The 23,184-nt window shown below is 51.9% G+C and overlaps 1 protein-coding gene and 1 long non-coding RNA gene across 2 annotated transcripts; one reads left to right on the top strand and one right to left on the bottom strand.

Annotated features, from left to right (window-relative positions):
• Positions 1-460: 460 nt before the first annotated feature.
• Positions 461-22,982, top strand: SLC22A2 (solute carrier family 22 member 2). Its single transcript, XM_037520686.2, has 11 exons — positions 461-921; positions 2,032-2,135; positions 5,890-6,044; positions 7,435-7,603; positions 9,710-9,824; positions 11,355-11,461; positions 12,694-12,908; positions 13,705-13,813; positions 14,758-14,870; positions 17,652-17,751; positions 21,954-22,982. The coding sequence occupies exons 1-11, from the start codon at positions 511-513 to the stop codon at positions 22,018-22,020; spliced, it is 1,665 nt and encodes a 554-aa protein (XP_037376583.1). The 5' UTR covers positions 461-510; the 3' UTR covers positions 22,021-22,982.
• LOC129146255 (uncharacterized) lies at positions 16,245-20,798 on the bottom strand. Its single transcript, XR_008552838.1, has 3 exons — positions 20,589-20,798; positions 17,564-17,856; positions 16,245-16,428 (listed from the first exon to the last, which is right to left on the bottom strand). It is a non-coding gene; the product is annotated as an uncharacterized LOC129146255 (long non-coding RNA).
• Positions 22,983-23,184: the final 202 nt, after the last annotated feature.

Here is a 23,184-nt window from a genome sequence, read left to right as displayed (position 1 = left end):
GGGGCAATCAAAACAAGCAGCCCCAGCGTGGACGCAGCACACTTGCTGTGGCTGCTGGAAGGGCCGGGGGTCTGCCAAGCGGAGCAGGCAGCCGAGACCAGCTCACATCCCACGGGCACGCGGGGCCCGCGCACCTCCCCCTCGCGCCCCAAAGAGGCCGGCCCGGGCGAGATAGAAATATATTAATTTCCTGGACACTCGGTTTATAGGGAAAGATTAACAGACCTGTGATAGGCGCAGGCACTCAGATTTCTCGCCGAGTGACACAGAGGGAGGATTGTTTGTGGTGCTGGTATGAGGTAGTGACAACCTCGCGGCCCGGCTGTTACAATAAACACGCATCTGCCCGGGCCCTGCTGGGGCATCCGGGCGCGGCGGGCGGCGGAGGAGCGTGCCTGAGCTCTGCTCACCCTTTGACTTTTGGACAAGTGCTGTGCTGAGCTGGCCGCGGCCACTCACAGCAGCATCTGCAGCCGCTCGGGAAGGGCCTGGGCGCTGCCTCCAGCAAGCATGCCGACGGTGGACGACCTTCTAGAGCACGTAGGCGAATTCCACTTCTTCCAGAAACAAACTTTTGTCCTCTTAGCTCTGCTCTCGGCCGCCTTCGCCCCCATCTACGTGGGCATCGTCTTCCTGGGCTTCACCCCCGACCACCGCTGCCGGAGCCCGGGGGTGGCCGAGCTGAGCCGGCGCTGCGGCTGGAGCCTGGCCGAGGAGCTGAACTTCACGGTGCCGGGCGGGGGGCCGGAGGGCCAGGCCTTCCCCCGCCAGTGCCTCCGCTACGAGGTGGACTGGAACCAGAGCGCGCTGGGCTGCGTGGACCCGCTGGCCGGCCTGGCCGCCAACCGCAGCCACCTGCCGCTGGGCCCCTGCGGGGCCGGCTGGGTGTACGACACGCGGGGCTCGTCCATCGTGACCGAGGTAAGTGGCTAAGCGAAGCGGGCGGCAGCTTTTTTTTTAAGGAGGAAACCAGTCAAGGCCAGGCGTGCTCTTTGGACTCAAAGTATCTGATAAAATCCTAGTTTCCAACGAAAACATGCATCCTCTAATTTCTCTGGAATGTGAGTGGATGCGCTGGGACGTTTTGGGTCCTGAACGTTGCTCCCGGGCCACACGAGGGTGGCAGGGAAGTGACGAGAGAGCGTGCACAGGCTCCTGGAGATAAAGCCGGGGAAGGGGCTCTTCAAGCCTCCTCTTTCTGCGGGAGCCCTGACCCCTACCCCCAGCTTTCACCCCACACATGGATACTTCGCCGCTCTGGAATTTTCCCTGTGACACCACGTACTTACCCCTGTGGCTGTTTTTCTCTCCTTCACTTGCTCCAAGTGACCAGATAGAGCCATTTGGGTTGGGGCTCAGGAGAAATCGTTATTTCATTGAAAACGAATCTGCATTAACCTCCAGGTGTGACACCTCATTCCAATCACTATAGAGAAAACACCCCGGAGACTTGCTTCATCAGGGGCAAAGCAAATGGGGGATGAACCCCCTGTGGGGAGGAAAAGCTGCAACCTCACTGACGTCAGAGGACTGCTCCGTCAGTGGAGATTCGGGGAAGGAGCCTTTCTCCGGGACCCAAAGCTCACAGGTGACAGGGGATGTGGAGGACCACGCAGGTGCCACCACCAGCTTTCAGAAGGCTTCCCAGCATGACTAACTTCATCCTCACACACAAGATGAGGAAACTGAGGCACCGGGAGAGCAAGGCTGTGCCTTAGGGCCAAATGAGACACTAAATAGTCAGTCCTGAAAGCTGGACTTTGAGGCCAGCGCCTGGCCGGCCACGCTACCCCTCACCCCCACGAGATGCCGTCTTCCTGGGCAGCACCTGTGTCCTGTTCGCATACCTATTTGCCTCCAAATTTTAACATGAGGAAGGGAAAAAAGGTCGTGTGCTCAGTTTCAGCTGACTGGGCCACCTCCGTCCAAGGCAGGAATGGCCCCTGGGCTCCCTGGCGGCCGTGGGGATGACGGGGCTCTAACTGCGCGTTTCTCTTCTCCCTGGGCCTGTGCGCATCTCACCCTGGCCAGTTTAACCTGGTGTGTGCCAACTCCTGGATGCTGGACCTGTTCCAGTCGGCTGTGAACGTCGGGTTTTTTATCGGGTCCGTGGCCATCGGCTACATAGCAGACAGGTAGGTGGCACTGAACGTGCCCCATGGGGCGCACACCTGGACCCCCGCCCTGGAGGGACGCCGTCCTTTCCTGAGCCCCACGGGCCACAGCCGCTGCCCGCGAGGCGGTTTGTCTAGGTGACCTTTGGCTGCGTCTGTGCTTCCATGATCTTGGCCAGTGTCTCTATTTTCTAGCTCTCAGGGGTCCCCTAGGGGTGTTTCACCGCGAGGCAGTGGTTTTCCTTGGGGGCCATCCAGAAGCGTAGCTAGGAGGACAAGTAATAGGCGACTTGACTGCTTTTGTATTTCCCTATTCCCCGTGTGGGCCCACGGCCTCCCACCTGGCTGCGAGCCTCCGGGCCTCCGGGCCTCCGGGCTCCAACACAGCCTCTGCTTCCTTCTCCGATACCCAGAGTCAGTGTAGACGCCCCTGCCTCCGTCCTCACCCCAGCCCAACACCACAGGATTCCTGAATGGGGTCCCTGGGGCCAGAGGTATTACATGTATGGACCCCGGGATAAAACTGGGGCAAAGGGAAGTAGTCCTGTCTGCACCGAGAGCAAAGACCCTCCGTGCCAAAGTGGCTGGAAGGTCTCAGGGTGGACCCCCACCCCTGAACATCAGCAGATGCTCCTCACAGATGGACGCGGGTGTCCAGGGAGCAGGTTTCGGGGACCCCAGATCCCCTACTCTCCTGAGGCTTGTGTCTGGGCATACTATGGGTTTGCAGCTCTGCCGGGCCGGGAGCTCCCCATGCAGCTGTCTTCCCACATGGGTGGCCAAATAGACAGTTTCCAGGGTCCTCCAAAGGGAAAGGAACGGAAAACTTGGCTTCATGCTTGGGGTGCATATGTGGCCATCGGAGCTGATGCCGAGTGACCCGCCCCCGGTGGACTCTGAGGGCTCCATGTGCCCGGCTCTGCTCGACGTTGGGATGTGTCACCCTCGTCCATATCAGTGACCCGGGGAGGGGGTGACACAACTGTCGTATATATACGTCTTGTATGTTGGGTTGTCAGAAAAGTCATGAGACACTTTTGCTTGATAACCATAGAAAAAACACATCACAACTTTACCAACAACCCTTGTAGATATAGTTACATAGAAATGTATACGATAACGTATTTATGTATAAACTAGCAACTCCTATGTATTTTAGCAGGTATACTTCATGGCTCACCTCCCCAGCTCTGGGGTGTGGCTCACCCCCAGCTGGGAGCATGCTCTGCCTTTCCTCTGATGATGTTATATTGCCCGGCCGCATTAAAACTGGCTGGAGTGTTAAAGATTAATAACACGGTTAACCTTTCACACTCCCAAGACATCTGCATTTTCACAGCCCAGGGTCCACTGTGACATGGGGGGCCAGGGGAGGGGCCAATGAAGCCTGGGCCACCCAGCCCCCACTTCTAGAACTCTCAGCCTCCCGTCAAAGGTTCTTCTTGGGACTTCATGTGGGAGGCTTGGGAGGTGAAGAGGAAGGTCACTGGCTTTGATTTTCATGTCCCAGAGCTGAGGACAGTTGTCGGGAGGGACTCAGGGAGAGCTGGTGCCCAGTGCACCCCGGGGGTGCTGTTCTCTGTGCCTCTGGTCCTGTCCCCCTCCATTCCCTCCTTCACTAGAAGGTCAGGTATGAATATTCAACTCTCCAGGATGGACGTGAGCAAATAGGCAACTGAGCCTCACAGCTGGTTAAATAAATGATTTCATTACACTCATCCCACTCAGAGTAGGAGACGGTTGTAATTCCCCACGACTGTGCATTCCTGACTTACAATCCCAGGCAATTATCCACGTTCTGGGATGACCTCATTGCTTTGTTCCTAGCATTGAAATCTACCATGTAAAGTTGATCATTCATGATTCTTCCCCAAAAAGCCTCAGACGCATCTCCCTTTCTTGCTCTTAAACTGGAGTTTTGCTGGTTGCTGCCTCTGGCTCTGTTGGTGCATGGAAGAGTGTGCAACAGGCAGGCTTTCACAGGCTTTAGAACCATAGGGTTCCCCCCCAAAAAAGGGGGAGCCACGTATCTTTGGCATACTTAATGCCTATTTCTGGACAATTTTCAGATTTTAGCCAAGATAAAAATCTCAAGGAAATCCTATTTATGTTACAGATTAAGTCACAAATAAAATGGATTGTTTGCTATGAAGAATTTTTAAAATAGGACTTATCAGCCGAGTTAGAAGAAAAGCAAGTGGATATTGGGAAAAGATTACAAATAAGAACAGAGTCTTCCATTGAGCCAAATTTGCAAGAGAAAGGAAGGAAGGGAGGGAGGGGGCATATGCCAGAGAATTTGAAAGTCAACCTTTTATAAGATGCCTAATTTATTTCACCATCCATAGCCCGCTACAGAGTAATTCTGATTATCACCAGACACAGAGTGTTGTAGCATCATCAGTCCTTTTTTGCTCTAATGATCACTAATACTTAGTTGCAAGCTTTAAGTGTTTAGCATTGGCTCTCCACAAGGAAATGCTCAGTCTATGGCATTTGCTGATTTCTATGGTGAAAACGCACCTACTGTGGGCCATTCAACCACCTACTGTGGGCCATTCAACCCACCTCAGTGAGTTGGCTGCAAAGAGCCATCATTACATGGTGTCTCCAACAGAGAGATGCAAATAACCCCCAGAGCATAGATGCTGGCCAAACACAGAAAATGAGTGTGCAACAGCCTTGCACACTTATTACCCTATGTATAATAAAGTTGACTTAATGTAAATATAGGATTTATTGTAAATAAATTTAAATAAATTTGTTGTAAATTTATTATAAATAGATTTATTATAAATATAGGATTTAATTTTTAATAACCATGTTGTGGATTAACTTCAAATGGTCAGTTAGTATTGAAGTGGTTGCTAGAACACAGTGACCTAATAAGAAGAGCTGGATTCAAAACCATTCTGTGGTTACAGAATGTGTGATTTTGGTGATCAGACTATTGGGCTGGAAACCCTAATAAGCAGCACCCAAGGGTCAGCCTCCGCTCCTTAGATTTCATGTTCGAACTAGGTCAAAGGAGAATGAAAGACTCAGGGGTCACAGTCCAATTTACCCACCTGCAAGAATCTTCCAAAACAAGTCCTCACTGCTTACTGTGTGCCTGCTGTGTGCCAACCACTGTTCTGGGCGCCCTTGTGCTATATTTCACATAGGGTCGTAACAGCCTTTAAAGGTTTTATTCTGCCCAATTTGCAGATGAGGAAACTGGTGCTCAGAGAAATGAAGGCAGGATATTGCTGTACCTATACCATCTCTACCACCCAGGACTGTTATAGGACAGGGAGAGGGGCAGCCCAAACCCCGCAAACCTGCCTATTTGCAGGACCACCCTGTTACAGGACCAGGTGGTATATTATGCCTGTGTCACCTGACAACACCCAGGTGATGCTCACAGCACCTTCTGAGCAGCAAGTTGCTAAAGGCCTGGCAAACCAGCAGCATTCGAGTCCCCACACTCCCACCCCAGGACACACACCTCCCTTTTATCTCTTGGGGTTTTTATATTTAACCACTAAAGAGACAGCAGCAGAAATCTCAGCCATTACCCAGATCTCCAAAAGTTCCTCCAGCCCTACCTGTGTCTCCACAGAGCACAGGTGAAGCAACCCCTCGGAACCACATGGAGGGGGCTCTCTGGGGGCTCTCTGTGCCTGTGTGAGGTTCTGGAATTCAGACTTCGCCTTCACTTTCCATCCCTGCATGAATTCCCTACAACCGGATGAATCTGGGCTCACTCTGCCTCCCTCTGCTCGGTGCCTTGCAGGTTTGGCCGCAAGCTCTGCCTCTTGATCACCATCCTCATCAACTCTGTATCCGGGGTGCTCATGGCCATCTCCCCGACCTACACGTGGATGTTACTGTCTCGCCTGGTCCAAGGACTGGTCAGCAAGGCAGGCTGGATAATCGGCTACATCCTGAGTAAGAAGCTTGAGACTGCAGCTACGAGCTCTGCCAGGGCCGGGTCGGGGGTGGGGAGCCGGTGAGGGGTGAGCCAGGCAAGAAAAAGGACTCAGCCTCAGGGCTTCGTGGAGAGAATTGTTTTCTGTATCAAAAGAATTTCGAAAATCTCTTCTATGGACTCAGCCTGCACCTCTGGCCCCTCTGCAGCCCTTGCTACTCGGGAAGCTGACAGTCTAGTTACTGAGCACATTTACCCGAGTTTGTTTCTCTGTTGAAAAGTCCTTTGGGATCATTTGCAGTCATTTATAGAAATCTTTTTAAGGTGCATTTCTCTTTGGTTTATAAATAGTTGAAGTCTTTAACGTTTTACCAAATATTCAATGCAAAAGCTCTGTGACTCCTGAAATATCTGGAAATTCACTCTTTGCGACTAATGCCTAAGCCCATGTGCTCCGGACTCCACATATTGTCATGATGAAGCCGTCATGGGATGGAGTAATCTGACTATTAAACCATGTGCGTGGTGATAAACTGACTCTTAGAAAGTAAAATGTCCTAATTGTAGCGTTTTCTGATTTCTAAGTATTAATACTCCCACCATGAGCGACTGTAAGATGCCAATTGTTTTAACAGCCCGCTTGCAAAATTTCTGAAAATTTAAAAATCATGTCTTGCAAGCCTGCCCCAGCTGGTAAGTTGACTTCCCAAGCCCTCACGCACAGCCATGGCACTGCCAAGAGAATGCTCAGCTTGTATAAGAGAACAAGTCATTTTAAGGTTTGCATTGACATGAGAGTCACCGACAGTCTGAAGTCAGTGCTTGATTCATGTATTAGTTCTTAAATTGTTACTACGTCTGGTCAACATTTCATGTGTATCTGAAAGAAAATTGTGTTTTCTATAAAGATGTTGGCAAGCCTTTCCCTCTATCGAATGTGGGATTATAAGATTTTATGTTGAAACAACAGCAATCATTACAACATTTTAAAATTTTCAAAGAACTGGGCCTCGCCTGGTGGCGCGGGTGGTTGAGCGCCGTGCTGTGAAGCTGTCAGCAGCTTCTGTAGCATGGGTTCGATCCCAACTGGCCCGTGAGGGTCCCACAAGGCGCAGTAGACCTCTCCTGTCTCGCCCACTGCTCCCCTCAGTGGTGTATTTCATCAGTCTGCCTGTTCTGTTCCATGCTCTGTCTCTGGTGAATCGTCTCACCCTCCTGTGCATCTGGCCTGTACCCCAGTTCTTGTAAATAAATAAATAAATAAATCTTTTTTAAAAATTAAAATTTTCAAAGAACTATAGAGAAAATTCCATCGTGTGAGCTGCTCTGGCTGAGCTGGCATTTAGTGCCCCCAGACCTGGGTTCTACCTGGTTGTGCTGATCTGTGTTGACCACTGGGTCTCTGTGCAGTTACAGAGTTCGTCGGGCTGAGCTACCGGAGGACGGTGGGGATTTTCTACCAAGTTGCCTTCACTGTGGGCCTCCTGGTGCTGACTGGGGTGGCCTACGCCATCCCCCACTGGAGGTGGCTGCAGTTCACTGTCACTCTGCCCAACTTCTGCTTCTTGCTCTATTACTGGTAAGTCCACTTGGAACAAAAAGGAGACAAATAGCAATTTTTTATTTCACTTGTAAACCTACCTTCCCTACTGCACACCATCCTGCTGGATTCTAAGTTCTCTTTCACTCTGCAGGCCAGCTGCACAGGTAGCTCACATCTGTGTTTTGGGCGTAAATAACTGCCCCTCTTAACGTCAAACGTCCTTTCACTTTGCCTTACGAGTTTTATGCCAGGATCTTAGATTTTCCCCTTTACTTATGTGGTGTTTAAATCAACTTCTAGAGGCTGTGGGACCCTTAGAAGAGACTAACAATATTGCTGTTCCTATTCTTTCCCAATTCAGGGGATTTTAGGACAGACAGGTGGAGGAAGGCCCTGATTTCCACTGCCATATCTATACCCAAAGCAGACAGCCCCAGTCAATCCCAGATAAGGCCCATGTGGCACCCGAGACAGACCATACGAATCTATCAGAGTTACCACAACAAATGGAATACGCTCACCATCCCTGCCCAAGGGAAGCAATGAAAATAACAGAAACTATCACAACCCTTCAGTACACGTTTACTTCCAACAAAGCGATGGGGATGATGGGTTATCAATCAGATCTCTCTCCCAAGCACCAAACCCACTTATTTTGTTCCACTTGGGTGTATCACCTGTTCTTCTCCCAGTTGTCTTAAGAATCAAACATTTAAACCTTCTCAGGAAGCTCATTCCTCTGCCAACTCCACTAACATCAAGTGATCCTTAGTCCCTGCCCCCATCTCCCTATATCCATTCTACCTCCTTTAAACCTCAGAATTTGGGCCTCCCCAGTGGCGCACAGTGCTGTGAAGCTGTCCGCAGCCTCTGCAATGCGGGTTCAATTCCCAGCCAGCCATGGAGATACCCACACTGCGCAGCAGACCTCTCCTGACTCACCCACTGCTCCCCTCAGCAGTGTTTTCAATCTGACTGCCTGTTTTGTTCCCCGCTCTGTCTCTGGTGAATTCTCTCACCCTACTGTGCCTCTGGCCTGTACCCCAGTTCTTTCATAAATAAATTTTTTAAAAAATTTTTAAAAACTCAGAATTCACTCCTTTTTCTTCCTGTCTCCATGAAGAATCTATTCTTTCTTGCCTGGATAACTGTTACAGACTCATAACTGGTCTCTTGGACATTTGCTTCAAGGACCTCTGATCCATGCTTCGGCCCTCCAGCTCAGGCAACAGCTGGCCAGGCTGACTGCTTCCTGTGCACCAAGTGTGATCTAGAAAAATTTCCCTGCTGTGGCATAGTGGACAGGGTCCGAGTCAAAAGCTCTGGCTGGACCACCCCTGAGCACACCACATGTCTGTTCCACACCAAGTCTTAACCCAGGAACTGTCCTTGGTTCCCCTCTCCATGGAGCTCCCTCCCACATAACATCCACCCGGAGTTCCTTTAGTGCCTCCCCACCCCGACTCACACCCCAGTGGGGGCCTCCCCGACTCTAGGCCAAAACATTCCTGCTTCTTCCTTCCCACCTGTCCCTCCTGCTCCCATCCAGCCTGAACCAGGTGCCTGAAGAGTCCCCTCCAGACACAGACCCCAGTGGCCATAGTCCTACAAGGATAGGCCCAGGCACCTCACTCTGCTGTTTCCAGCTCAGACAGGAGTCTGGCTTTTAAGCTCTCTCACCCTCTGAGTTCCAGCTCTCTCCCCTTCCTCCTGGATCAGCTCTCAGCATTATCTGTCTGACCCTTGCTCCCCCCATGCCCCAATCTGCATACTTCCACCCCTACCCCTTCTGCCAGTTCTCACCCCCTTGCAAAGCCAGGTGCCCACCACGTTCGGAGGGTTCTCTCCTCTGAACTCCACTGCTAGTCAGGCACCCCTGCTCTGCCATTTGTTTCCCTTTGCTCCACCGTGGACCCTCTTAAAGTTGCCCGGGGTTTCCTGGACATAGCAGACCAGAAGTCAGCATCCGGGGGAGGAGAGACCCATAGCCCGGGCCTAGGGTTGTTGTCTCTGTGGGTCCAGCTGAGCCTGGCTGCTGCGTAAGACGCACGCGCGCGTAAGTCCTCCTGGGACCAGGGGCATGAGTGTGGCAGGTGGCCCGAGGGACAGGCCCTTCACTCTTGGCCCTCACCTTTGCCCTAGGTGCATCCCGGAGTCTCCGAGGTGGTTGATCTCCCAGAACAAAAACGCAAAAGCCCTGAGCATCATGAAGCACATTGCGAAGAAAAATGGAAAATCGCTGCCGGCCTCTCTCCAGGTGAGGCGACCTGGGCCCTCCAGCCGGGGCACGAGACAGGAGCACGCGGGGGAACCAGGCTGTGCCCCCGAAGCCACAGAGGGGCCCGCTCAGGCAGCAGGGCCGCTGTTCTAAGACTTGTGGTTCCCTGGTAGAATATTTTAAAGAAATGGAAAACATAGAACTAGAGGGACTCCGAAACCGTTTAAAGGTCAGGGAGGGGCTTCCGTCTTATGTGGCTGCACTGGCCATGCCCGGTCACCTGTCGCCCTGCCTTGGTAAGGGGTGTCCTGATGCCCGGTGTCAGGTCACTGTGTGTCTTGGTGTTTCTTGGTGACTCACGCGCCTGGTGACCTGTGCCCACCAGTGTCCACAAGGAAGCAGGTTTTCCTCGGAGGGGACGGCCCTAGATCCCAAAACCTCTCTAAGTCATCAATAACTTCTCCGAATTGTAAAGACATCGCAGAGAGATTGTCCCAAACGCCGTCAGCAGCGCCCTGCCTTGGAGTAGAGCAAGATGGTAGGGTCGCTGCCTCCGTGTTTGGGGGTTTGCCCTGAGGAGGCCTCCCTCATTTCACTGAGCCCTTTCCACCTGACGGGGGCTACAATGAGAAAACCAAGCTGGTTAGAAAATTCTGGTGAAATGAGCATCGTCGTTTCGGATGAAGACTTAGGATCCGCCACTGCAAGGTGTTGAGGTTGACGGGACGTCTCACATGTGGCTGTTTGGACTCGGATGCCCTTTTGCTCACTTCCGCTCTGGCTTCCGGGCAGTGGAATAGATTCCGGTCCTTGGGCATCGGTGTCAGGGCCCCTGGCTGGGCCCCCAAGCCCACATGAGGCAGGTGGGGCGCCGAGCTCAGGTAATGTACCAGGCTGTGGGCTTCTGCGGGTCTCCCCGCGCCCCTCCAGCCGCGCACGCACGGCCTCTTTTGCTTTAGGAAGGAGGCAGAGTGGCTGGTTTTCCAGAGGGTTCTCCTTGCAGAGCCCTGGAGATGGAATCTCAACTCTTCCACCCACTGTTTCTCTGTAGAGTAGGGTCTCAAGGTCAATGTCTGTGCCCAGCACCCACCTGGGGACCCTGTAAAAACGCAGACCCAGGCTCAGCCTGGGCTTGGCTCCCAGCTTTCTCCTGCTGAGTGCCCGTCGCAGCTGAACAGGCCCCACTGGCCCACAAGCCTCAGAGGAGACCCCTCTCTCTTCCTCACTGACCCACCCCTCCCCAGGTCTCCCCTTGAAGTGCTGCCCCATCCTGCCTCCCATGCCCAGGTGTGGGAAGTAGCCTGTGGGTGCAAAGGCACCTCAGCCCTCAGGCCTCCAGGTCAGGGGGAGCCCCCTGCCATGCTTGACAACCTGACTGCCCTGTAGCCCACTTCCACTTCTGTGAAATGGGGTGCAAACAGAACCAGCTTCTGGAGAGCCGGAGGGTTAAATGAGGCTGGGTGAAGGGCTTAGCAGGGTGTGGAGTGACACAAGCACCCACAGCAGTGGTTCCCGGGGGGTCCTGTAGGACCAGGTGCACGAAGTCCACCTAATTGTCTCCGTCCTCAGAGTCTCCGACCTGACGAGGAAGTTGGGGAGAAGATGAACCCTTCATTCCTTGACTTGGTCAGGACCCCTCAGATACGGAAGCATACTCTAATCCTGATGTACAACTGGTAAGGGGCGCTTGTCATTGGAAAATCCCCCCAAGTCAATCGCCATCATCCACAGGAAGGGAGGGGACAAGACACCTCAAAGCTGCCCAGCTCTGGTGCCAGCCGGGGGCGGCGGGGGTCACCTGCGCAGGTTTCCCCGCCGTTTCTCCAAGCAGGTGCTGAAATCAGCCCACCCCAGACACAGAGCAGCCGCGCCCGCTGGCCCGCCCTGGGGCCCCGGGGGACAGGACAACAAGGCCAGACCCCCCTCCACACGCACTTAATTGGTCTGAGGAAGCGCGCAGGAGTCAAGATTGTTTTTACTCCCCAGGTGACCGTAGTAGCCAAAATGGAAAGACGTCAAAAGAGATTAGAGGGTGAGGAGCGTAAATCTCTCCTAATGATACCAGCTTGGCCAAGGGCCCTTTTTTTCTTTCCTTCCTGGGGAGAAATTAACTTCTGATCACGAATAAGCGCAAGAATAACCCCCGGCCCCCAAGCTGTGACGGCTTCCCTGCTCTTGCTGCGTGCAGGGTGCGCCGGGGCTGGGAGCCCTCGCTCTGCCCCAGACCCGTCGGCCTGGTGGGCCACGACCCCACCCGCCAAGCCAGGATCCGTCCCGACAGCAAAGCTCATCGGGAATGAATTTAGCAGCCGGCACAGTATCACATGTAAAATGCAACCAGGAAATTTAACCTCATCATCTTTCCTTTCTGATTAATTGTGACTCTTGCTGATGGTCTAGCTCACCTTTCCCATTACAGGTAACGATGAAGGCGTTCAGTTTGCAAAGCTAGAAACACTGTCACAACTTTGTCTATGTCGCCGTAGCAGAAAATCAAGAAGTGAGGGTGCACCCGCTTGGGAACTAGATGCCCGTGTGGGTCTCCTGGTTCCCTAAACAGCTGAATTCTGTGGGCAAGCCTCCTGATCCCAACTGTTTTCGACGACCACAGAGAGAAAAGTAATTCAGAGTCACCGATAGCTGGTGTAGATTCACTGAATAAATCGGAAAATGATGAGACATCTCTCCTGACCTGTCCGCTTGGCCAGAGTGTGCTAGCCTAATTCCTTCACCTTTCCTGCTCCTGGGGTCACAGCCCACCAGGGTCCTCTAGCATGAAAGCCACAGGAATAGCAAGAACAAAATGACAGAGGGGTGACCTGCCACCCCTCATGCTCCCCAGAACCTTCCCCCTCCCGGGGACTTGCTTTTGGTGCTTGGCTTGACCTGAGCTCTCCTCTCTGCTCAGGTTCACGAGCTCTGTTCTCTACCAGGGCCTCATCATGCACATGGGCCTGGCAGGGAGCAACATCTACCTGGACTTCTTCTACTCCGCCCTGGTCGAGTTCCCCTCTGCCCTCATCATCATTGTCACCATAGACCGCGTCGGCCGCCGCTACCCCTGGGCGACATCAAACATGGTGGCCGGGGCAGCCTGTCTGGCCTCGGTTTTTATCCCAGATGGTAAGTTCAAGTCGGGCTGGGGTCTGGTCTTCCCAGGCCCTGAGAAAAGGGTGAGTCGTGGTCCTTTGATAGGAAAACCATGTTCATTTATTAATGTGGAAAGAGTGAGAAGAAGACCTGGACCCCCCCGCCCCCCGCCCTCCGAGCCAGCCCAGGTGCCACCGGGCTTGGAGAGCACGCTCAGTGCAGCCCTCTGCAGCCATCACACCTGAGAGATACGAGATGGCCACAGAGGCCATGCGGCCCCGAGCCACAGGCCCTGCAGCTGGCCCAGGGAGGGGCAGGCCCAGAGCTCAACGCTTCTCCCAGCATTTCCCAGACACCCAGACCCCTCCCTTGACCACCTGCATCATCCTGGGGGATCAGTGAGAAGCTTGTTTTCATTTATATCAATAAACAATCATCTGGTTCCTTTCTTTCTTTTGAAATGCTGCCCCAGTGAAGGGAGCCAAGCCCACGAGGCAGAACTCCACCAACCACGGGTTTGTCGCCACCACCAGTGACTGGTTGTTTACGACAGGCCCGTACTTTGCGGCTTCGTTTGGGTGACATCTGTAAAACTGGCGTCACCGTCATTAATGACTGAGGACTAAAGATAGGAGAGTCTTAAACTTGTGTCTAAAGTTGGAACACACAGACGCGAGGACTGCAGCTGCGCTGTCTTGAGTCCATACAAGAACCAGTTTGCTTTCTTGTCCCATTCTGGGGCGCGGACTTTCGCCTCACACCCCCACCCCTGCTGCTGGAAGAGCCGGGTGGCGTGCGGTGCGCCTAAGTGGCATGTTTGTCCCCTCAGATCTGCAGTGGCTGAAGGTCACAGTCGCGTGCCTGGGTAGAATGGGGATCACCATGGCCTATGAAATGGTTTGCCTGGTCAATGCTGAGCTGTACCCCACGTTCATCAGGTAGGTCCATCACTCCCCTTAGCACAAAGGGGCTTAGCTGCATCCTGGGCTGCATCCTGGGCAGTCAGCAGCGCCTTGCTTTTCAGACCACGGTGTGAAGAGAGGAGGAGAATATTTAAAGGCTGCAGTCGGCTCAGCCTCACACTTCCAAGCTGGGTAAGGCGCAGACACTGTGGTGAGGACAGAGGATGTGGCTGGTAGGACAGGGCTGGCCAAATGGCCACAGGAGGGAGTGACCAGAAACAGCACAGGGAAGTCGGGTGATGAAAGTGAAAAATGAAAGTCCCCCCACTCAAAGCCTTCAACTTAATACAAAACAAGCGCAACCAAATCCAAAAGGAGTGAGGTCCCAGGTGTCGCTGAGAATGGCTTGAATCCTCTTTGCACTCAAACATTTTAGTGACTTGGAGAACTATTGGCTTGGGGCCTGGGGGGTTAAGCCACGGTATCGTGATGCATTAGACTCTTTGGTCAGGAGGTGGGCACCCAGCGGACAATGGAGGAGGGTTATGGGGGCTTCGTGGTGGGTGTGGGGTGCTAACAAACACCTGGTGCCAACCTGTGCCCCAAGATCATGTACAGTGTTGTACACCAATGTTGCTTCAGTAAAAAATAATACAAAATTTAAAAATAATAAGTAATAAATAAATAAAATGGCACAACCAAAACAAAAGAGTCCAAGTTCATCAAAGGGTGAGCTCCCCGCCGGCCTGGAGACAGTCTCCAAAGGCAGAAAGTGACCCCAATAGAAATGAATCCAGCCAACTGAATCCAACCAGGGAGCTTGGTGAGGACCCAGCCTCAGGCGAACTCAGCCTGAACAGCTCCTGCCTGGCAGCCTGGGGACACTTCAGCGCCAGGGCTTGCTGACCCACATCTGGACTGACTCGTGGACGGGAGAGGATAAATGCGTGTTGAAACTGACTCAGTTCCCTGCTTCCCAGGAATCTCGGGGTCCTTGTCTGCTCCTCCATGTGCGACATCGGGGGCATCATCACGCCCTTCCTGGTCTACAGGCTCACTGACTTCTGGCAAGAGCTTCCCCTGGTGGTTTTTGGTAAGAAACGCTCACCAGTGCCCCTGAAGGATACCCTTTCCTGGCTACCTCTTTTCCACCTCCAAGTAGGCCCCCTGCCGCTGATCACTACAGACTGTGACTGGTAATTCGCACCCCTACTACTGTGGCAATACTCCTCTAGTGATGCTGCTGCTGGCAACTAATACTCAGTTACTGGTACTCCCGGACTCATGCCATTAGAGCTGCTAAGTTCAAGAAAGAGAGAGAAGGAAGGATGTTTCCCAAAAAAAGACCCCTCACTCCCCCCTCACTGATTTCCACCCTCCCCAGTTCTTATAACGAGCTCCCATTTCCTGCCTCTCTGGGCCCAGGTGTGGAAAAATATGAACCCTTCAAAGAAAGGGCATTAAAATTTTGCAAAAAGAGATTTCAAAACCCAGAGGGTTTCATGGCACCAAGTTACTCCTGGTTGCTTCTGGGGTTTGCACAACCGACCCCAGAACAGAGCCGCCCCGAAACCCTGAGAACTTCCTCGGACAGTTTCGGCTGCCGGGCACTGCCGTCCCTGCCATGCCAGCTGGCGAGGTCTGGAGAAGAGGCAGCAGCGGGGAGGGCCATGAGTGTGCCTGGCCCTTGGCAAAGCGGCTCCTGTCCCTGCTTTCAATTGAATGTCCACCGCCTTCTCCCACGGCCAGGGCCTGAGGGCAGGGCCGTCCCGCCAGTCCCCACACAGCCGGGCCCACAAGTCATCTGTCCAGGTGACCGAAGGCCGCAACCCACCCACCTCAGTCTTCGACAAAACAATGCTTTCCCCAAGGGCACACGATGCTCACTCTACTGGGGGCAGGGAGGAGGGCAAAGGCCCCCCGGGAGCAGCCTCTGCTTTTCTCCTAACGCTGCACGTTGTCCTTCATTATCCCTGCTCCTCCCTTCCATCTCTGAAGGGAGACTTTCCACTGCTGTGGATGTGCCAGCAAAGTCCCGAGCTGTTGACAAAACTCACCCCCGAAGTAGACCCACAAAATTGGTCCACATTCCAACTTAATCACAGCAAGATGGTCACCGTCAGTAGAATCCAAGCTCTTTCTGGGAGCTCTTTTTCTGGCATGGGACACAGGTGGCCCAGACCCCGCCCTCCCCCAAAGCCAGCCAAGGAGCCTGTCCCCAGAGGTCCCCTTTGCGACTTGGGGAAGTCTCCCCTCGCCCTCACCATTCTTCTCCCAGCAAGGAAGGTGGAGACCCTCAACTGGGCGCTCCTGGTGGGCAGGGGTGATGAGGAGTCGTGGGCTACGCGCTCCCTGTTTCTCTAAGCATGTAACAGAGCAATGCCAAGTCCAGGCCCTGAGTAAGCACAGTTGGCCCTCCTCAGGCCCCATCTACCCCTCCAAGGACGTTAATTGTGCCCCAATGTTGGAAATAAGCTCAAAACAATTCCTGATTATATTCCTCTTAGTCACCTCCTCTTCGCCTCTCACCAACCTTGACTCTGAATAGCCTGTGGGGAGCCAAGCCAGTAGCTTCACATTCGAGCCTCTTTCTCCCCATCAATAGTCGGTGCAGTGTGATCTGGAATCGCCAGACGCAGGGATGGAGGAGCCTGAAAGTGCATCATAGGAGATGTTAGGTGGATAATTAGGCTCAACTGATTTCCCTCAATTTGCTCACTTCCAAGATCCTGGCCAGCTGAATATGTTCTTGTCTGCATGTGACAACCAGCAGCGTCGTTATAGGCCTGGACGGGGTGGGAGCTGGACTGTGCATCCTCCCTGGAGCCTGGAGCTGCTCTGAGCATGTCACACACGTGTGAACCCATCTCAGCTTCATAAGCAGCCTGCAAGGGAGGCGTATCACCCCACCTCATGTAGGGGGACCAGCGCACTGGGGAGGTAGCAGGACTTCCCGGATCCCCCAGGGTGCTGTGAGTAGGAGGCGAGGATGCAGGGCTGGGGCCCAGGAGCCCCAGCTGCAGCCTGGAGCAACAAAAGCGAGTCAGAAACGGGGATCACTACTAGCAAGTGAAAGTGATTGTGTGTCACTGCAGAAGCATGGCGGGGCCTTTAGTTCTGCTTTAGTTCTGGTTCAGATGTTCGATAAACTCGTGTTTTGTGCTTAGAAATACCTCAGCCTCATCTCCCTGAACCAGGGGGTACAGTGACCTATTTCTCTGCCATTTGTAAGGCCACAAAATTATAGTCCAGCATGCATTTTTTTGAAACCCCCAAACCACTAAAGAACCCACACCCTATTTCTGCATTTTATTGTAGAAAAACATATAAAAATGTGATCTTAAAAATCCCAAAATATAAATGTGAATTTAAAGACACAAAAACACTATAATGTTTGTGTTGTCTGGCGACAACAGCAAAGAGGAATTTATTGAACATCTGAACTAGAACTGAAGGGCCTGGCCAGGCCTTTGCAGTAATACACGATTTATCGCTTTTACTTGCCAGTAATGATCCAAGTTTCTGACTCACTTTCACCAAGTGCCTTATATTGGCAGAGCTATGTTCTTCCTTTTCTTAGAGTTGACCTTTGTTCCCAAGTTATTTTCTAACTGCAGAATTTCTTGATATGGTGGCCACGTCCTAGAATAACCTTAACTCAAAACACTAAGTGTTTCATTCCCCTATAAGGAATTGCAATCCAACAGAGTTTGGAATCGGAAAATATCTAGGATGGGAAGTAGGGCCATCGGGATGGCAAAGGAATCTGTAAGTAAAGGAACACACCAAAAACTGTGCTTGAAAAGAAAGCAGGGGCGGCCCGGTGAGGGAGCTGTGCTTCAGGCCTAACGGGTCTGCATGTGTTTGCTTCCAGCCGTGGTTGGCTTGATTGCTGGAGGGCTGGTGCTGCTGCTGCCAGAGACCAGAGGGAAGGCTTTGCCCGAGACCATCGATGAAGTTGAGCACATGCAGAGGTAGGGAGCTGATGGCTGGCGGGAGCTGACGGCTGGCGGGAGCTGACAGCTGGAGGGAGATCCTCCCCATGCTGTTGCCAGTTGCAGACAGAGGTTAGGTTGAATCTATAGCTCACCCCATACGTTAAGATCCAGTCAAGCAAAATCCAAGAGAAAGCACAAGAAAATAATTAGTAGAACAATGAAGATACTATCAATAAATAACATTTTGCTCTCACGGTGGGGAAGTCTTTGTAAATATGACCAACATTCAGGATCTAGGAAAAAAGACCAATAATTGCCTTCATAAAAAAATGATCTATTTGGCATTGATGAGCTAACATAAGGTAAGAAACTTAACAAACCTGGACAGGTGTATTCCTCTACAAAGGGCTAATTCCCCCCAGAGATAGAGTCCTATCAAGTCCATTGAACAATCACACAGTAGAAAAAATGGACTAAGATCTTGCACTGGTAATTCAGGGAAAAGAAAATAAAAGCAGTTCTCAAGTATGTGAAAACTGGTTCAACCTGAGCAGGATCCAGTGCCCATGTGGTAACATGGCCCGACGTCAGACTAAAACACTGCACAACTGCAAACCAAGTGACTTCAGTAAAAGAGTCTTCACAATATCCACTTGGACTGCAAAATAGCAAACTGCTTGGTAACTTGCTGTGTTGGGAAAGAATGTGGGGAAACAGCCTCCTCCATTCTGGCAGGCATATGATGTGACGCCTCCGTGATGGGCCATATGATAGTAGGATCAACATCACAAATGTGCCCTTTCTCTTACCTAGCAGTCGTCAACTCCAGGAATTTACATGTTCAAAATGACATACGTGCAGGATTATTCATTAAAGCAACATTTTATGTAATGAGATTGGAAGTAACCTAATTGCCCATCTATCAGGAGAGCAATTATATATAAAATTGATGGCATGTCATTCAGTAAAATACTATACAGCCTTGAAAAAAGAACGAGGCAGCTTGATGTCTATACTGATAAGGAAAGTCCTCTATGATTCATTATTAACAGGAAAAAAGCAAAACACAGAAAAACAATCTAAAAGAGCAAAAAATATGTGCAAATATAAATTTACTTGTTAATATAAAATATAGATGCGTATCTATACATTTGCTTGTGTCTGCACGAATATGCAGGAACGATGACATTGGTTGTCGGGGGGCTGAGCAGCTGTCAGATATAGGTGGAGGGGAGACTTTCAATGTCATTCAAAATGAATTTTAAACTATATGAGCCAATTCAAAAAGTAAACCAGGGCCTCCCCGGTGGCGCAGCGGTTGAGCGCTGGGTTGCGAAGCTGCCCGCGGCCTCTGCGGCGCCGGTTCGATCCCCGGCTGCTCCCCGGCCTCCGGAGGAGGGTCCCACATGGCGCGCAGACCAATCCTGCCGCCCGCTGCTCCCCTCAGCAGTGTACTTTGGTCCTTCTGCCTGCTCTGCTCCCCACTCTGGCTCTGGTGAATTCTCTCACCTTCCCGCATTTCTGACTGTACCCAGTGCAAGTATAAACAAAAACAAACAAACAAATAAACAAATAAATAAAACATGCCTCTATTAAAAAAAAAATCATTAAAAAAAAAAAAAAGTAAACCAAAACTCTAACTAACAAGAAACATACTCGACCCGCTCCTCACAAGTTCACGCATCGAGCAGTAAGCACATGGGGAGCTTATATATTCTTATTTATTTCATCCGCACGCCATTGAGGATTTTGATCCCTTCCACAGCACTTGCCCCTTCCGCATCATCCACACTTGGGCAGATCCTGCCGAAAATTCTCAGTGGCCTGGGGATTTTCCTAGAACTCGCACTTGGAGCTGGGAGAGACCTCTGGCCCCAGCGAGGAGTCAGGCGCTGGCTACCGCGGGCCTGCAGGCCTCCAGTGCTTGGCTTGGCCCTCGAGTTTTAAAGCGGGAAATTCCACACAAAGTGGGCTTCCGGCATCTGTTAAAAAAAAAAAAATCAAGGGTTCTCTCACACGGAGCAGGCATTTCTTCTTGCAGACCATCTGCAGGAGCGAGGGACAGCTCAGCTTTGGGAAGGGCATGGCACTGCAGCTGGCCTCAGCCCGCCCCTCCCCATCTTGCCAAGTACCCTCATCTCAGCCCCCCAGGAGCCTGAGACCCTTATCTAGACCAACTCCCTTGCACCCCCATCTCAGCGCAGCCTCCCTGCTCCACGCCAGTGCCTCCACTGGGGAACAGAGCCACACCCCCTGGACGGCCATGCCCCTAGAGACCAGACATCTGTGGATTGAACTCTGGGTCTGCTTCTACAGCACCCCCATCTGAGGTCCCCCTGGCTTCTCCCACTAGCTCCTGGCCAGAAAGGCAGTGATGAGTGGTGATGAGGAAGGAGCAAGGGTTACAGAGTCTGATCGACCAGGTCTTTGTGCTTCCTATCCTGTGGCCTTAACCCCGCTAAGCCTCCGTGTCTTCCTCTATAAATAGGAGAGCATCTCCTACCCACTGGGTCTCTGTGATGATTAAATGGGTGTGCGGGTAGAATGCCTGGCACTTGGCTATCCAACAATCACTGGGATTATTTCCCTGGCGTTTTCACGGCTGTTTTATAAAACAGGAAAGTATACGCCTCCATGATGTGCTGGAAATCAAATGCTCAAATACGTTGCAGCTGGTTTGGGGATAAGGCGGTGGCTCAGGGAGACCCTGTGCTTACAGGCATGTTCATCTTCCGCAGCTGGTTCCCAGTAGGCAAAAGACATACTGGAAAGATCGTCCCTGTTATTTCATAGCCTTTCTATTTAAGTGACCTGCAGACGCATCTGTAAAGACCCACACTTTTCTGGTCTCTTTATAACATAACCCAATTCACCTTCAGAGACTGGAGCAGGGGTGCCAAGGGAGCCTTGGGGTCTGCAGAGGGGACACAAGGGGAGTGACTGAGACACGCTGGGCAAGGGGACCCCCACAGAGAGATGAGGAGGGGCAGATGGCAGGACATAGGGGTCTGACAGACTGCCGAGTTCAGGAGACGTGACCCAGGCCCAGTGTCCAGATCAGGAGGGAGATGCAGAAAGAAAGGGGTGGGGCAGGATCCCCCTCCCAGCCCCACAAGTCACTGTGCTCCTGAGGGTGCTGCACCCATCGGGTCACAAAGGCAGTCCTTGACTTGCCTGCCACGCCTCCCTTCACCCCCGGATGATTGCTTTCTGTAGGACAGGGTGACCCTGGCTCACGTTTACTAAGAGCTTTCCAAGAGCTCTTTCCAGGCATTTCTGTGTCGCCTCAGTTATCCTGGCACAGCCCTGGAACAGGTCCTGTTAACTCCATCTGATCCCATGAAGACTCAGCACAGGGGTGCAGGGACGAGCCCAGAGTCTCAGGCCAGCGAGTGTGGAGCCAGGGCCCTAGTCCTGCCCACCCAACCCCAGCGCCCAGCCACACCCCCCCTCGGTGGGCTGCTCACAGTGGGGTGTCCACAGAGACGTGCCAGTGTTGGCTGCACCTCGTCCCTGGTCATTCGGCGTGGTTGCTGCTGTGGCTGCCGTTGGTTCTAGTCCTGCTGGTTCCGATCCTGCTGGTTCTGTGGGCAGAGACCCTAGGGCAGCAGGCTGGCCGGGCCTCCTCTGGAGCCTGAGTGGATGCCAGCTCCCCAAGGCGATTCAGGTGAGCTGCTGCTGCCCTCCCCACCCCCGCTGGGTCCAGAAAATGAGGCAGGACTCAGCACCTCCAGGGGGGACTCTGAGGAGTTGGGGGACCCAGCAGGAGCCTGCACTGGTCTTAATATCCTGTTGAGAAAGCAGCATTTCTACAAGGAGAGCGTTGAGAAAACTCGTGACTTAAATGAATTTTTGAGTTGACATTTCACTTGTAAGATGTAAAAGTAAATGAAGATTGGAAGGAATTTCGCAAATTCTATTTGCAGAACTGATAAGGATGTCTAGAGTCTGCATCATCATTTTAAACTGATGTAAGATTAAGTCTAAGCTTTGTCCACCTTCTCCAACAGGGGGGAGAGCAGACGCCTCTCAGTGAGGAACTCAGGCCAGTCAGGCGCCTAGAAGGGCGTCTCAGTGACCACTCCGCCCACATTAGTTCTTCACCAAGCTCTGTCCACCTTCCTTTTTGAGAATCTCCACCCAGAACTGCTGAGAGCCTGCCCCTGCCCAGAAGTGCTCTCTCGTTCCATTGTCGTAACTTCTTTCTCCCCTTTCCACTTATGTTTTGATTATTGCAGATCAAGAAAAAACAAAGAAAACATGATTTACCTCCAGGTCAAGAAGCTGGACATTCCCCTCAGCTAAAAGCGAGACCGGAGCTCTGGCCTTGGCCTTCCTGGCGACATGATGCTAGAATCCTGAGCTCCTGCCATCCCAGACCCAGCAGCCTGGATCGACAGTCACACGGGCTGGCCGTGCTGCTGTGCCCGACCGACCTGCGGGCCCAGACCCCACCCTGGCTCACTGTCTACACAGCGTTCTAGGCTAGTGGATGTGGTCTGCTGGGATTTTTCTTCTCATCTTTGTAATTCTTGATTTTATTCCTTTTTCTATGATGACATCAAGCCAAACACACAGGAGAACTGTAGGCAAGGAAACAGGATAGAAAAGACCTATAATAAATAAATTTGTGAGCAGACAGCCAGTTTTCTTAGAGAAAAAACCTTGAAAGCAATACCAAGCCCATGAATATGTCAAGATGTCTCCATAGCCTGCCAGGACCCTATGTGAAGACATTTTTTAATGCATTATTATCTGGGTTCAACTTTAAGGGAAGCTAGAATTAAAGAATCAGGACACAACCCAGTTAATCTCTAGGTCTTTGACATGTAGCTGCTAAGCACACATGTGCTTTCTCAGAAGATCTTGAGGCGAGCTTGAGGGACAGCGGTGGTGAAGCTGAAATTCGTAAGCATTAATGCCTCCATTCGGTAAACATGTGTCTAAATTTTTACCAAAGTAATTTTTTTACCAAAGTAATTTTACCAGAGTAATTCACCAAACTAGTTTAGTCAACCGATTTTCAAAAGCTAAATACAAAGTCTATAATAAAGAACAAAAGCTCCTTGCCTGATCCCACCTCCCACCTACCTCCTCGGGGGTCATTCTCAACTGTTTAGCTGTTTTCCCCAAGAGTTATCTTGCTATTTCTAAATAACTTTCCTCACTTTGGTATTTCTTGACTTTTTAGTTTTAAATATTACCTGTTGACTTTTGATGGAACAGATGATTTCACCCGTCACCTCTCCCCTCATCCCAATATACAAGTCTTCTCCCTTCACTGTGTTATCACGTGTTACTCAATCAGCCGCCACCCACGCCACGGTGGTCGTGTTACTATTGGGAACAGCTGGGCCACGTGGCGCACTGGATTGGCCGCCTTTCTGTCACAGCATTGTTTTCCCTGGACCTCGGTTTTCTGCATTCACCATTAATTCACCCCCAACTCTGACAGCACAAGAAGCTCTT

This window comes from Talpa occidentalis, unplaced genomic scaffold (assembly GCF_014898055.3).
Source record: "Talpa occidentalis isolate TD23 unplaced genomic scaffold, MPIMG_talOcc4v2.1 talOcc4.2, whole genome shotgun sequence".
Classification (NCBI taxonomy): Eukaryota; Metazoa; Chordata; class Mammalia; order Eulipotyphla; family Talpidae; genus Talpa; species Talpa occidentalis.
This window is presented reverse-complemented; position numbering and strand designations above follow the sequence as displayed.